The sequence below is a fragment of the Artemia sp. Qi Xiang Cuo genome, chromosome 21 (genome assembly GCF_049724085.1).
Source record: "Artemia sp. Qi Xiang Cuo chromosome 21, ASM4972408v1, whole genome shotgun sequence".
NCBI lineage: Eukaryota > Metazoa > Arthropoda > Branchiopoda > Anostraca > Artemiidae > Artemia > Artemia sp. Qi Xiang Cuo.
The window spans coordinates 38,347,355-38,363,849 of record NC_142814.1 but is presented as its reverse complement, the minus strand read 5'-3'; the positions used below and the strand labels follow the sequence as shown (position 1 = coordinate 38,363,849).

Here is a 16,495-nt window from a genome sequence, read left to right as displayed (position 1 = left end):
AAGGGTCGACCTTGTAACTCAGCCTCTTTAACTCTTTAGAAAACGTAATTTTTTTCAAGTAATTTAAAAAAGAAACTGAGTTTCTTTTTTAAGTTTAAATTCAGTATATAAAAAATTTGCTCTGATGGTGAATCGAACCCGGGATTTCCGCCTGACAGTCTGGAGTGTCAACCGATGGACTATAGAGCCACAATAGTAATTGTTTTTTTAGTAAATGGAAGCTATTTTCGACGCAAGCAAATTCCCAAAAAACTTGATATTTGGTTTTTGGAAAACAGGGAAGGAGTGATCAGATTGAACTGAAATTTCGAGGATAAGCTTCCAGGCCCCAGGAAAGCTTGTCTTCTAAATTTCAGTCTGATCAGACACCGTTAAAGGGGGGTTGTGGTGGTAAAAATGAACATGGGCTAATATAGGAAAACGAGGTTTTTCGTAAATGTAAATTTGGGGGATGATTTTTTCGGTCTGAAAATATCAAAAGGCCCTAACAGGTCGAATTCTGCTTCGAATGAGTCCTCATTCACCCGGATCCGTTGCCAACTGTGGCCTGTAGGCGTGGATAAGAAAAAAATGAATTTTAAGTGGCTATATTTGGTTTTTTGAAAACAGGGAAGGAGTGATCGGATTGAGCTGAACTTTCGAGGATAAGCTCCCGGGCCCTAGGAAAGCGTAACCTCTAAATTTCAGCCCAATCGGACAACGTTAAAGTGGGGCTGTGGTTGGAGGGTCCAAACTTCCGGCCCAGTTTACCCCATGAAGATAAAGTCGGAGGAGAATGAAATTTTGCAAGTTTCTGAGTTTGAGCTTGGGCTACAAAATGCAATTACCGCCGTCTCTCTGCGACCTCTAGGACCTGAAATTGCTTAACATTGTGGTGGGTCGCCTCTTTATAGAGGCACAAGTGTGCCTCCTTGATAAATTGATTGATTGATTGAATTTTTTTGCATTCTCTTTGCCAAATTTGTCATGTGGAGATATTCCGAGGGAGGGGAGGGGGTCTAAAGCATGGGCGCTCCGAAAAGCAGATGAATATTTGCTAGATTTTCCCCAGAGAATATGCCTACGGATTGGTCTGGATACCTAGCTGACAGACCGTATTTCTAACAAAAGTGTGGTACAATCCCGCTTTCTAGGGCTATAATGAGTGAAAGGTTGAGATGGCTAGGGCACGTTCTGCGTATGAAGAACTAGAGATTGTCGAAGATTGTCCTTTTCGGCCAACCGTCTAGGGCTAAACGGAAAACAGGTCGTCCGCGGTTGAAGTGGGTAGGAATTCATAAAGAAATATTGAAGGGAAATGGGAACTTCCTGGAAGGATGTGGAGAGGGGTGTCTTGAATAGATGGGATGGAATAGGAGTGTACGTACCTGCGCTGGCCTTATTCGGCCTGGTGCTGCGGTTAGTCGTTAGTAGTTTAATAGCAGCAGCAATTTATTGCATTCTATTCCTTTTTTGTAAGTTCATTTACTTATTTTTTATGCTGCTTTAGTTTAAAAGAAATTTACACACAAATAACTAAATCAACTGCTTATTAATAACAGTAAGAAAAAGTTGTCAGTTTTTTCGTTATCCTTTAAAACTTGCAAAAAATATAACACAACAGCCTTTTAACAACCCCAACCCTATTCACGAATATTCCATTGTTTAGGAATTAAAAAGATATGTTTCTTGGCTCAAGCGCTTATGTTCCATAGTTATAGGTTCAGTTTTGTAAATGCTCGACAGAAGATACTTAATAATGGAACATAAACTTAGAATCGTTGAGCATGAACTATATGAAAAATGTCGTTCGATCCCATTTTCTAGGGCTATAATAAAAGGAAGTTTAAGATGGCTAAGACACCTTTTACGGACAAGGAATCCAAAGAATATACTTTTTGGCCACCCCTTTGGAGTCAAATGAAAGTGTGTTGTCCTCAGAAGGGGTGGGGAGAGCAGATATGTACTCTTTTCCAGGAGGCGAGTGGAGCAATAGTTAAAATGATTTGAAAACTTGAATAAGCTGTTGTAATAAATTCTGGAACAATTATGATGGAGGGAGAGAGGTCCATACCTTGATCCCCCTCCCTGTATACTTTCCTGAAGAAGAAGTCATGAGAAAGATGTAAAGGAAACGGGAACTTCATGGGACGCAGTGAACAGTGAGGCTTTGAATATGCTGGGTGAAGCAGGACTGAAGGCAGTTGTGTTGGCCTCAGGGGACTTGATGCTGCGATAACTTGCTAGTTACTGTAGAGATAAAATCACCGTTATTACCCCCCCCCTCTTCTTAGAGTACTGACGACCAATGTAAAAACAAGATTATACTTACTCAGTTGATTCAATGCTGGGGGTGCTTTTCATGATCATAGCCATACAGTTGCTCAAAATGGTAGTAATGATGACGAAAGAAAAAATAGGGTGGGTTAAAACGAATATTGCCACACGTCTAATAGGGTTGAATGGGGAGAGAATCCACATTGCGTTAGTTGCACTAAATCTGAAGACATCTTTCCCCTTGCTGATTACCACAAATGTCTAAAAAAGAGAACTATTCATTATTTTGTGCACTGTTGTGCCAAAAAATAAAAGGGCGTATCTTATAGAACCTATTAGGCAGGGTGCCTTATAGAGAATACTTTCATAATAATAAATGAATAACAGCATAAAAAAATAGTTTATACCTGTATAAAATAAAAGTATAAAAAAATATAGTTTATACCTATAATTTATACCTATACCTATAATTTATATACTGTGGATAACACTGATGGTGGTCGGCGTTTGCCCCCCCCCCCCGGTGATTACACCCACCCCCGTAAAAATACCCCCCGCTGAAAATACCCCCCCCCCCTCACAGAAAATACCACCTGGAAAATACCCCCCGTGGAAAATACCCCCCACGGAAAATACACCCCCAGAAAATACCCCCCGTGGAAAATAAGGCTTTCCGAATTTGAGAATTTAATTTGAGTTTTGTTTTTTTCCGTAGGGGGAAGGAATTTTGGTACTTGTGCATTATGCGCCACTCACTCAAGTTTACGCTGTGTAAAACTCGAGAACAAACCGGTTTCTTCGTTAGTTTCTTTCATCTTAGCACGAAACAAGAAAAAGACAGGCTACAGAATAGATTGGAAATATATAATTTGGGCTATATATTTGCACATGGGGGGGGGGGTAATGTAATTCGACAGTTTGAAGTCAGAAAACAATTCCTTCTAGGTAAAAAAAAAAAAAAAAAAAAAAAAAAAAAAAAAAAAAAAATATCCCAGTATAGCCTAAGTAAATGTAATGTTTTTCCCAAGTGCTAAGCGTTTTTTTTCAATGAACGATTTTCCAAGTATTAAGTACTATTATTAGGTTAATGTAGAGTTTCATTTAAGTGTTCTATGATGATCGCTGAGCAAAGTTTATGTTATTTGTGCCTTTCATTTATGTTATTTTACCATGTTCATGACCGTATAAATTTGGTTTTAAAATACACTTCTCTATCTATTTATCTATCTAATATGCAGAATAATTGTACCAAACACATTTTGCAAGCAGATCCGCTATACTTTATCCCCCCCCCCTAATACGCAAATCTATGGCCCAAATTTGTTTCTAAAGTAACGAAAAAACTGGTCTGTTCTCAAATTTTAGTGCGAAATTTTAGTGCCAAATTCGTACCTCCTGCGGAAATAAAAAAATGAAACTAATATAAAATCCTCAAATTTGCAAAGCCTTAATTTCCACGGGGGGGGGTATTTACCTAGGGGGGATTTTCTGGGGAGGAGGAGGGGGGGGAGTAATCGCCCAGGGGGGGGGGGGGGTAAACGCCTAGAACCAACACTGACACCATTTTGGCTGCGATTAATCCCGAGAATAAAAAGGCGTTGGAGGGGGCCAGAGTGACCTTTAATAATTTTTTTTCTCTTTAAAAAGGTGCAAAGATTGGCAATTTTCGTTGAAATGGAACCTCTTTGAAAATTATACGACCAATTGGTTCGATACAATTACCCCTAATGTAAAAATATATTCTTCATTTTCGTAATTAGCGGTTAATAATTTTGCCGCTTCTTTGGCATCCAGAATCTGATAGTACACATTTGAGCCCCTCTTTTAAGGGGTGTTTCTCCAATTTTTCCCCGAATTCTTCAAATTTGCTGATTAAAATAACTTTTCATAAGTTTATTTAATTTAAAAAATTTACAAATGTAAAACAAATCAAAACCAGACTCTTTTTCAAATTAAATAAAAAAAAACAAGTTTTGTTAACTAAAAGTAAGGAACGACGTTAAAACATAAAACGAACTGAAATTATTCCGTGTATGAAGGGGACTGTCCCCTCCTCAACGCCTCGCTCTTTACGCTAAAGTTTTTTTATTGTTTAAAAAAATAGAGTTGTGAGAAAGTCAAACTTTAGCGTAAAGAGCGAGGCATTGAGAACGGAACAACCCCCTTCATATACCGAATAATTTCTGTTCGTTTTAAGTTTTAACGTCGTTCCTTACTTTCAGTTAAGAAAACTTGTTTTTTTTTATTTAATTTTTGGACGTTTTTGAATTAATGCAGGTTTTGATTTTGGCTCACCGTACATGAATAATTAAAACCAAATTGCCATATTAATTTTATTTTTATTTGGTTAAATGGCTTTCTCGAAACTTGTTTTATTTTATTTATGAACGTTTTTATTAGTAATAAATATACGTAACTTACGAATTAACTTACGTATCGAACTTCTATACTCATAAATTGTTAAGACGTATATTAGGGGGTTCGCCCACTAGTCAATACCCTGCTCTTTAAGCCAAAGTTCGAATTTTTTTCCAATTCTTTAAAAATGACCCCTTAATCACAATCAGTTGAAATAAATTGAAAAACTTTTTTTTTAATTTAATCTCTGACCTTTTTCTTTAATAATGCTGGGAAATCCGACGCCCCCTTCATAGCAATGTCCCTTCCCCCATGAAAACTTCCTTCATGGAAAAATTCTCCCATATAAATTTTCTCACGGTCTTAATTTTTAATGGGTAACATTAAACTTAATGAAACGTCTTTTGATGTATCTATTGCTGTCAAAACTCTGTTTTTTAGAATTTTCGGTTACTATTGAGCCGGGTCGCTCCTTACTTACAGTTCGTTACCACGAACTGTTTGATGTGTTGGTGTTAGTAGTATGCTAAGTATGGATTCTATGGAACTATGTTCCTTCCTCTGCTATTCTAAGGGTTTATGTCCCCTCCCATTCTATTTGGGGACGCTATGTTCGTTCCTATGCTATTCTAGGAGTTTATGTTCCTTCCTATGCTGTTCTATAGCGCTATGTTCCCTCCCATGCTATTATAAGGGTTTATGTTCCTTCCCATGCTATTCTAAGGGTTTATATTCCATCCTATGCTATTCTAAGGGATTATGTTCATTCCTATGCTATTATAAGGACTTATGTTCCCTCCCATGCTATTCTATAGCACTATGTTCCTCCCATTGCTTTATGGGGACACTATGTTCCTTCCATTGTTATTCTATGGGACCTCTACACGTGATTAAACACGTTTTGCTTGCCTTTCATTGGTACCTTTCCATACGAGCGGAAATTCCCCTCCGGTTTCTAAACATTGCAAAAAAGATAGCAGTATGAGCGGGGGATTCCCCACACAAGGTTGTTTAAACTCCAAGTTTTTCAACCAGACTGTTTTTGAGCCAATATCCATTTTTTAAGAACCAATCATAGACATCGGTAGTTGCTCAATATACGATAACTCGACTGGGCATTGGTTATAAAATAAAACGACTGATTTTTTATTCGTCCTTGAGATTTTGTATAAAATGCCCATACCTTACGATTTAATTTTCATAATGATTCAACATACCATGGATAGTATACTAAATATTATTGACATTGAAGTTATGGATGCGTCAATTTACAATGTGAGTACAGTTTACTAAATTTCTTAATTTATTTCCAAATAAAATCATTTTACCATCCCTCCAGTAAATTCGAATTCAGGGGCATAGCCCCCCTCCCCCAACAATACAAACCCTACAATATGACGATTATAGTCGTTAGGAAACGTAAAGTACGATCTTTTTTCCATTATTTAAATAAAATCCCTCCCCCGCCACTGCTATGTTTACGAGTTTATTTCATTAGATGTAGTTCTTTTCCTTCAAAAATGTCAGTTTCCTCATTCATTCTATTAAAATACCTTTTCCTTATCTGTTTAAATAGAAGCATCTGTGTTACAAGAAACGGTCAGTTTTGGAACCACACTTCGCGCGTCTTATCGCATAGATTAATGCTACATGTGTTTGTGATCCAAGACACATTCAAAAATAGAGTGTTTTTTTTTGCCCAAATTAGACGAGATATTCTATTTGATGAATGCAAATGGGGTTTCATAGATGATTTAGAGGCATTTATTAAAATATTAGACTGGGAGGGAGGGGAGGGGATTCTTTGTGCAGACTAATTTTTTCTTCTGTAAAAAGGGGAATCATTTTTCCATACTAAATTTTGTCTTCCTTTTAAGGAGGAAAATTCCTACAATTACTCTCCTCCTCCAAAGAGAGCTAAGGCTAAGAGCATTACTCCAATGCAACAAGTGGAGATAACTGGCCCATCGGGAGCCACGCGAATACAGTCTGGTCAAAAACCAAAAAGAGAATGGGCAGCTGCTCACAGGATGGTGAACCCCGCTGGCTCATCTATGCAAGATACGGACATCACTGCCCCATCCGACACACAAGTGCAGTCTGAATTTGGAAATGTATGTATTTTTACCTAATGTTCTTTACGTTATTGCTATTACAAATAGTAGATTTTTAAAACGAGTAGATTTTCAGGAAAAAGAATCTGATCGCTATTTTTTATGGATGAATAGATTTGTAGGAAAAAAAAGTCAATTTTTTTAATGAGCTATTAAGACAATCATTGAGTTGATTTTTTTTACCATATTTTATTGCTATTAGTCAAACGTTGCGATATGTGTGCGCATTTGTATGTGTGTGTTTGTGCGTGTGTGTGTGTGTGTGTGTGTACGTGTGTGTTTATGAACGTGTGTGTGCATACGTGTGTGTGTGTGTGTGTGTGTGTGCGCATGTGTGCGTGTGTGTGTGTGTGCTATTAACAAAATTTGTAATTTATTATGCATTCGTTTTGTAAATAATGCTATAAGCAAAAATTTGTAATTTATTATGCATTTGTTTGATAAATACGAATCCAATTAAGAAAAAAAACAATTGTTTGATAAATACAATTCCGACTAAGAAAAAAAAAAATTGTTTGATAAATTCGACTAAGAAAAAAAAATAGTGTGCTATAATTATGATAGAATTTTCCTCAAAGAAAAAAACTCAATCCATTCATTTTCTAGTTTCCGGGGGAAGCTAAGAAAAAAACTGTATTCTTTAGCCCAGGACTTCCGAATGTTATGGGAAATTGTCCCCTCTCACCGTATGATGTTAGTGAAGGTACGTCATTTAATATCCCCCTGGATTTTCAATTTACAACTGAAGAAATGGATAGCCTTATGCAAATTGTTGGAACTAATGTTTCCATGGACACTTTTGACGATGACTTTATAATTAGTGAATTGGATCCTGTGCAAATAGGTGCAGGACATGAAAATAGTGTCACGTCCCTGGAACTAAGTGAATTTTATTTGTTGGAATCTGCTCTAGGTCACAAGCAAACACATAGGGTAGATTTTAATCCCCCTGAGGAAAACGTGGTTGACGGGAGTGCTATTTTAACTGACCCTGTAAATGTTCTTCATACCTACATCGACCAAATTCAAGCACTTGTTGAGATTCAGATTCAGAATTGGGGGGGGGGTCAGTGGGATTAAAGCTTCGGTAAATTAAAAAGTTTATTTACAAAAGGAGACATCTGGGGACATTTTTTATTTTCATTTTTCAACTGGTAACCAAACTTTTTACCCTGGTCTAAATGAATTTGAGGGCAACTTTTTCAACTGGGTTAATAAATTAATATCAACTTTGGACACGTTTAACGGAGAGGGAAAGTGGGTCCACAATTTTATACATTGAACACATGGATCTGAATCTCAGTAGATTAAAAAAAAAACTTTATTTTAAGAGGGGCTTGTAGAAAAATAAAATGTCGCCAAGATTTGTCGGCTACCAAAGGGGTTCAGGGTTTCAATTTTGAAACGGGGCTGCAATGCTTTAAATATGCATTTTTAGCAGCAGCCCAGAAAACATTAAAAAATGAGTCAACAATAAAAAATCTCGACGGACTTGCGCGTAACGGTGGTGAAAATTTCCCTAAAGTAAATTTTGACTGTTTATATGGAAAATATCCGGTGTCTTTAAAAGAAATAACCATATTTGAAAAAGCAAATGAAAATCATGGGTTAGGGGTGGTTGTTCTCCAGTATGACACAGAATTTGTAAATGGGGGAAAGAAACCAAATAAAAAGGAGTTCTATATTCAGTTAGGACACCGTCGGTAGATACAATAGGGAAATTTTTTCAAGACAGTGTAATTTATACTAGTGAATATTTCGGCCCTATGTCCAAGGTCCGTCTTCAGAACAACATTTTAAAAGTTTTTAAAAGCGGTTTTTAAACTTCGTATTTTAATGTAAGTTTGTTTATATATATATATATTTTTTTATTTAATGTTGTGCTGAAGACGGCCCTTGGACATAGGGCCGAAATATTCACTAGTATAAATTACACTGTCTTGAAAAAAATTTCCCTATTGTTTTTAAGTTGTATTTGTTTGCGTCGGTAGATAATGTTAAAAATTGGGTTTGGGTTATTTATGAGCCTCAAAAAGATGTAAATTCCTATGGTCATTTTTCCCCCGTTACGGCAAAATGTCGACTCTTATCCCAAAGCACGAAGAAAGGAGAATGTCATTTAGACCATTTCCTCATTTAGATCTCAGCGAACATTCTCGGATCACATGAGATATTGCAAAATGCATGGCAATCAAAGAATAGAAATGCCAGCAGAAGGCAAAGATACTTTACAATTTAAAAACTTCCAAAATTCTCTGCTACAGGCTGATAAAGAATGTTTGGATTGGGAATCAAGACTGGTGGAGGTATCGGACCCATCAAGGTCAAATATAGTCAAGGAACACAAACTAGTTGCGTTTTCCTGTGCGCATGCCTGTCGCGATTCTAATAATAAAATGCACTTGGAAGAGTTTTTTGGCTATAGATGAGGAGGGTAGCATGGAGAAGTTATTGGTGTCTTTAATAAAAACAGCAAACAGTGCAATTTCACGATTGCGTCACACCAACTACCCAATGTCATTATCAGATAAGGAGCAACTGGCACTAGAAAAGGGGACAATTTGTTGGGTTTTTAGGGGCGATCTTGCCCCAAAAGACGCTGTCCAAGATCACAATCATCTTATTGACCCCAATTCAACGGGAAAAAGTAACTTTCGGGGGTGAGCTCACAATTCATGCAATTTAAAAATTAAACATCAACTCTTTCTTCCGGTTTTTATACATAATTCTAACTACGATCTGAAGTTGTGCTACCAGTAATGGCACATATTCAAAGAAATGGAACAGTGGATGATGCATGGGTGATAGACAGCTTTTCCTACAAAATTATTCCTAAATCGTCGGAAAAGTTGCTTGTTTTGGAATTTATCTGGGGATATACTGAAGACGACGTTGAGTACATGAATAAAACTCGCTTTTTAGATTCTTACAGTTTTTTCCCAAAATCATTGAGTGTATTAATTCAAGTGCAGAAAAACCATGACGGCTGCAACACTTTCCCCCTTCTCAAGCAAAAATTTCCAAATGATTTATATGATTTGTTGACGGTCAAGGGCATCTATCCATATGATTATTATTGTCATGTCGAGATTCGCCGAGGAAACTATTCCCTCGATCGAATCATTTTACGACAGTCTACACGATCGTAGGTGCACCCCCGATGAATACAGATTTGCTAAAAAAGTGTGGGCAGAGGGAGGGTGTAAAAATGGGTTTGACTACTTCAAGCTGTATTTGTCGAGTGATGTGTTAACTTTGTTAGACATTATGTGTAAAAATACGGACGAAATCTATGGGGAACTTAATCTTGATTTAGGATATTATTTTTCATCTCCTCATCTGGTGATGGACCTCACCCTAAAAATTATCGGGGAAAAAATTGGGCTAATCACCGACATCGATCAGCACCTGTTCATTGAAAGGTCAATGAGTGGTGGGTAAATTTTACACGGGGATCGTATCTTGGAAACTGATCTACCTGGAGAGAAGACGGGGACAAAATCAGATGCAGTTGTCCTTGATTTGAATTCTCTCTTCCCCTCAGTTATGTCCCATTATGTGCTACCTTACGATGACTATAAATTGCTCAATGACCCTCAAGCTCCCCATTTCCCCAATATTGACTGTGTCGAGGACAATGGGCAGGTTGGATGGTTTTTTAAAGTTAATTGGAAGACTCCGTCTGAGTTTTACAAGTCAATATAGGATTTGCTGTCCCATGTAGGAGTGGGTCCGTAACAAGTGATTTTTTGAGTCCCTGGACTATATGTTTAGTCGTGTTAGGCGAGTTGTATAGGTTATTTTCAAAACAAAACTTAACCCTAACCTTGTGCCAGAAACAAATATTGTTGTACATCATGTGGCTTTAAAATGGATGTGCAACTACGGTTTCAACGTCAAAAAGGTTCATAGAGCCCTCCAGTTTAGCAAAAAACCATATCTGAAAATGTTTGTTGATACCTTTGTCAAGAAACGTTCTGAAGCGCAAACGAAAGCCGAAAAAGAAATTTATAAGCTCATTTTGAATTCGGCTTTTGGTAAAATGTGCGAGAGTGTTCACAATAGAGATCATTGTGACATCGTGACCGATCCCAAACAATGTGCTCGAATTATTGCCGATCCAAATTACACTTCCTTCACAATCATTGGCCCGGACATGGTACTATTGAATAGGGAAAAAAAGAAGCATTGTCCTTAATAAAAATATTGCTGCAGGCAGTGCGATCTTGGAGATCTCTAAAAAGCTCATGTTAGAATTCTACTACAATGTGGCTAGGGTACAGTGGCCGGAGAAGGGGCAAGTAGAGGTCTGCTACTGGGACACAGATTCTCTACTGCTAAAAGTAAAAACCCCAAATCTAATTGATGATTCGGCGCACGGTGAAATTATTAGCTCACGGATGGACTGCACCAATTAGAGTGGTCTTTACCCAGAGCTAGTGAAACGTCGGGCACCAAATCAGCTTTTATTTTTTAAATCAGAAACGGGAAGCGACATGATTTCCGGTGGTATGTTTGTAAGTCCGAAGGTGTACTTTATACAGACACACGACGAAAAAATTAAGAAACATTGCAGAGGAGTACCCAAGCGCTATGTGGATAAGAACTTCGACATGGACATCAATAGGAACTGTATTGTTCAAATTACAATTCCAAGAGCCAAATTGCTGGCAATTCGTTCCCACAACTACAGGAACTTTACTGTAAATACATAAAAAATTGCCATGAGTACCATTTCCGACAAGGTCTATATTTGTCAAGACGGTGTGACTACCCTCCCCCTGAGGCACTATTTAACTTTCGACCGAGCCGAATGTGTTAGCCATAGGGAAATTTTCGGTTTGAATAAAGTCCAATAAATGTTTCCCAAAACCTTGGGGGGGGGGCCTCGGGGCCCGGGGGGGGGGTCAGCCACCAGTGGGGGGCTCACCGCCACTACCAAAGTTATCTTTTTTTTTACTTAGAGCAGATTTGTTTTGTAAATATATATGTTGCATTGAAAAGAGTGATATTATTCAGCGTATTTGTCATTAAATGTTGTATTTGTAAATAAAGTATATTTATTAAAGTGCTTTTTCTAGTACATTTTTTTTATAAATTAAAAAAGTTTATTTTTCTTTATTTTCTGTAAAGTGTTGTTTTTTATAATACAAGAAATATGATTCTTTATTGATTTTGTTCTCATTATTCTTGAACGGACTAGTAGGGAAATTATTTAGTCATTAGAAAGCTATAGTCTAGGGTTAGTTGTCTAGGTGAACTGTTGAAGGGAACATGTATCAATTTAAAATACCATTCGGATCATTTCTGTGTGGGCCGTTAATGTCGGGCAAAACAGCACTCTTAACTAAAATAATAAAAAATTGCGATAAAAAGTTTGTGAAAAAGCCGACAAAAATCTACTATTGTTACAGTATTGGGCAGGATTCTTACGATAAAATAAAAGCAATTGCCACGACGGGATTGGTGCAGATACACTTATACAGGGACTTGATGTTTTCAACATTATTGAACCAAACTCTTGAAATTGCATACAAATGAGCCAATCAGGTGTTGCAATCCTTTTGTTTGCTCAAAATTCGACAAAGCAACGACGGTTAGGCTAGTTTATTTTGCATGATATGTCTAAAGCCAATTAAGATGAAGAAATGTTTTCAAAGTCAAGGATATAAGAAAAAAAAAGTTCTAGATATTTTTGTCAGTTTGTAGTTTACACACTAATATCAATATCAGTAACGATTCTATTTGAAGTTTCTCCAAGTTGATCAAATTGGTCTCTAAACGTTTCATGATAAAAAAAATAGTTTGGGACAAGAAAAAAAGCTAAAATAATGTCGTGAAATCATTTTCAACACTCAGAGCAGGGGGGGGTGCTGGGATTGAATCATAGAGAAACAAAGAATTTACTTGTAAAAAAATTTGACTCAAAGACGTTTCGTTCTTTTCACTGGCTTGAAATTGCATAAAAACGAGCCAATCAAGTGTTACAATCCTTTTGTTTGCTCAAAATTCAACAAAGCAACGACGGTTAGGCTAGTTTATTTTGCATGATATTTCTAAAGCCAATTAAGATGAAGAAATGTCTTCATGTCAACACTTCAAATGTCAACACTCAGAGCAGGAGGGTGCTGGGATTGAATCATAGAGAAACAACGAATTTACTTGTAAAAAAAATGTGACTCAAAGACGTTTCGTTCTTTTCACTGGCTTGAAATTGCATAAAAACGAGCCAATCACGTGTTACAATCCTTTTGTTTGCTCAAAAATTCGAAAAAGCAGCGACGGTTAGGCTAGTTTATTTTGCATGATATTTTTAAAGCCAATTAAGATGAAGAAATGTCTTCAAACTCAAGGCTATAAAAAAAAAAGCTCTGGATATTTTTTGTCAGTTTGTAGTTTACCCACTAATATCAATATCAGTAATCTATTTGAACTTTCTCCAAGTTGATCAAATTGGTCTCTAAAGGGTTCATGATAAAAAAATAGTTTGGGGCAAGAAAAAAAAATCTAAAATAATGTCGTGAAACCATTTTCAACACTCAGAGCAGGGGGACGCTGGGATTGAATCATAGAGAAACAACGAATTTACTTTTTTTTAAAATGTGATTCAAAGACGTTTCGTTCTTTTCACTGGTTTGAAATTGCATACAAACGGACCAATCAGGTGCTACAATCCTTTTGTTTTCTCAAAATTTTACAAAGCAACGATGGTTAGGCTATAGTTCTGGACATTTTTGTCAGTTTGTAGTTTACGCACTGATATCAATATCAGTAACGATTCTATTTGAACTTTCTCCAAGTTGATCAAATTGGTCTCTAAACGGTTCATGATAAAAAAAAATAGTTTGGGAAAAGAAAAAAAAAACCTAAAATAATGTCGTGAAATCATTTTCAACACTCAGAGCAGGGGGGCGCTGGGATTGAATCATAGAGAAACAACGAATTTACTTTTAAAAAAAATTGGGACTCAAAGACGTTTCGTTCTTTTCACTGGCTTGAAATTGCATGCAAACGAGCCAATCAGATGTTACAATCCTTTTGTTTGCTCAAAATTCGACAAAGCAACGACGGTTAGGCTAGTTTATTTTGCATGATATTTCTAAAGCCAATAAAGATGAAGAAATGTCTTCAAAGTCAAGGCTATAAGAAAAACAAGTTCTGGATATTTTTGTCAGTTTGTAGTTTATGAACTAATATCAATATCAGTAACGATTCTATTTGAACTTTCTCCAAGTTGATCAAATTGGTCTCTAAACGATTCATGATAAAAAATAGTTTGGGACAAGAAAAAAAAACCTAAAATAATGTCGTGAAATTATTTTCAACACTCGGAGTAGGGGCGCGCTGGGATTGAATCATAGAGAAACAATGAATTTACTTTTTTTTAAAAATGTGACTCAAAGACGTTTCGTTCTTTTCACTGGCTTGAAATTACATGCAAACGTACCAATCAGGTGTTACAATCCTTTTGTTTGCTCAAAATTCGACAAAGCAACGACTGTTAGGCTAGTTTATTTTGCATAATATTTCTAAAGCCAATTAAGATGAAGAAATGTCTTCAAAGTCAAGGCTATAAGAAAAAAAAGTTCTGGATATTTTTGTCAGTTTGTAGTTTACGCACTAATATCAATATCAGTAACGATTCTATTTCAACTTTCTCCAAGTTGAACAAATTGGTCTCTAAAAGGTTCATGATAAAAAAAAAGTTTGGGACACGAAAAAAAACCCTAAAGGAATGTCGTGAAATCATTTTCAATACTCAGAGCAGGGGGGAGTTGAGATTGAATCATAGAGAAACAACGAATTTACTTTTTTTTTAATGTGACTCAAAGACGTTTCATTCTTTTCACTGGCTTGAAATTGCATACAAAAGTACCAATCAGGTGTTACAATCCTTTTGTTTGCTCAAAATTCGACAACACAACGACGATTAGACTAGTTTATTTTGCATGATATTTCTAAAGCCAATTAAGATGAAGAAATGTCTTCAAAGTCAAGGCTAAAAGAAAAAAAGTTCTGGATATTTTTGTCAGTTTGTAGCTTACACACTAATATCGATAACTGTATCGATTCTATTTGAACTTTCTCCAAGTGGATCTAATTGCTCTATATACGGTTCATGATAAAAAATAGTTTGGGACAAGAAAAAAAACCTAAGATAAAGTCGTGAAATTATTTTCAACACTCAGAGCAGGGGGGGACTGGGATTGAATCATAGAGAAACAACGAATTTACTCGTAAAAAAAATGGGACTCAAAGACGTTTCGTTCTTTTCACTGGCTTGAAATTGCATACAAACGTGCCAATCAGGTGTTATAATCCTTTTGTTTGCTCAAAATTCGACAAAGCAACGACGGTTAGGCTAGTTTATTTTGCATGATATAGGAAGGAACATAGTCTGCTAGAATCCATAAGTAGATGCTCTGGAAAGTTGCCAAGGAACGTAAAGTACCCAAATAGCAGAGGAAGGAACATAGTCGGCTAGAATCCATAAATACATGCTCTGGAAAGGTGCCAAGGAACGTAAAGTACCCAAATAGCACAGGAAGGAACATAATCCACCCAAATTCATATGTACATGCTCTGGAAATGTTTTCCTATAGCTTCACGCAAATAGCACAGGAAGGAACATAAGGCAAGCAAATCCATAAGTACATGCTCTGGAATGGTGCCAAGGAACGTGCTTCAAGCAAATAGCATGGTAATTCCTATAGCTTCAAGCAAATTCCATAGATACACTCTACTGGTGTTACCTAATTATGTCTTTAGAAGACCGGTGAAGGGGATTAGCGTCACTCCCATTTGTGGTATTTTTTGCTCGTTTTAGTTTGATGTGACTAGCCAACTCATTTCATTTTTTTCAAACTTGATATTTAATAATTTATTTATTTCCAATTTCTAATTTAAGAATCAATTTATTTCTGCTCGTTTTAGGTTCTATTTGATTCTTTCCTTCTCTCTTGATAATTTTTTTTGGAAAATGCTTTTTAAAAGTAAATTTCTAAGGAATCAAACAGTTCGTGGTAATAATTTCTAAGGAATCAAACAGTTCGTGGTAACAATCAAACAGTTCGTGGTAACGAACTGTAAGTAAGGAGCGACCCGGCTCAATGGTAACCGAAACTCTAGAAAACGGTATTTTGATAATAATAGATACATCAAAAGAATCAGATTTTAATGCTGATTTAAAATATATAAGTTTCATCAAGTTTAATCCTACCCATCAAAATTTAGGCGCCTGAGAAAATTTGGCTGATTTTCAAAAAAAGCGGGAAAGACCCCCTAAAAAATATAGAACCTTAATGAAAATCACACCATCATATTCCACGCATCAGAGAAACCCTACTGTAGAGGTTTCAAGCTCCCATCTACAAAAATGTGGAAATTTGTATTTTTTGCCAGAAGAAAGATCACGGGTGCGTGTTTATTTGTTGTTTTTTTTTCCAGTGGTGATCGTATCGACCCAGTGGTCCTAGAATATCGTGGGAGGGCTCATTGGAATGGAAATTAAAAGTTCTAGTGCCCTTTTTAAGTGACCAAAAAATGGAGGGCAACTAGGCACCCTCCCACGCTCATTTTTTTCCCAAAGTCACCTGATCAAAATTTGATCACTTAATCCCCCGAAGTTCTTATCCCCCGAGGATGACTTAATCCCCCGAAGTTCCCGGGGGGAGGGCTGAAAGCTATGAACTTTACCCAATGTTAACATATTATTTGGAAGTATACAGACGTTTTCAGGGGAGATTTTTCCTGGTAGTGGGGAGAGG

General features: G+C 36.6%; 1 protein-coding gene across 1 annotated transcript in view; it reads right to left on the bottom strand.

Moving 5' to 3' along the window:
- LOC148939517 (sodium channel protein para-like) overlaps positions 1-16,495 on the bottom strand; it is a 352,192-nt gene that overhangs the window by 291,875 nt on the left and 43,822 nt on the right. Inside the window, 1 exon segment of the mRNA XM_089106716.1 lies at positions 2,312-2,517. Coding sequence (XP_088962842.1) covers positions 2,312-2,517 — 206 coding nt within the window.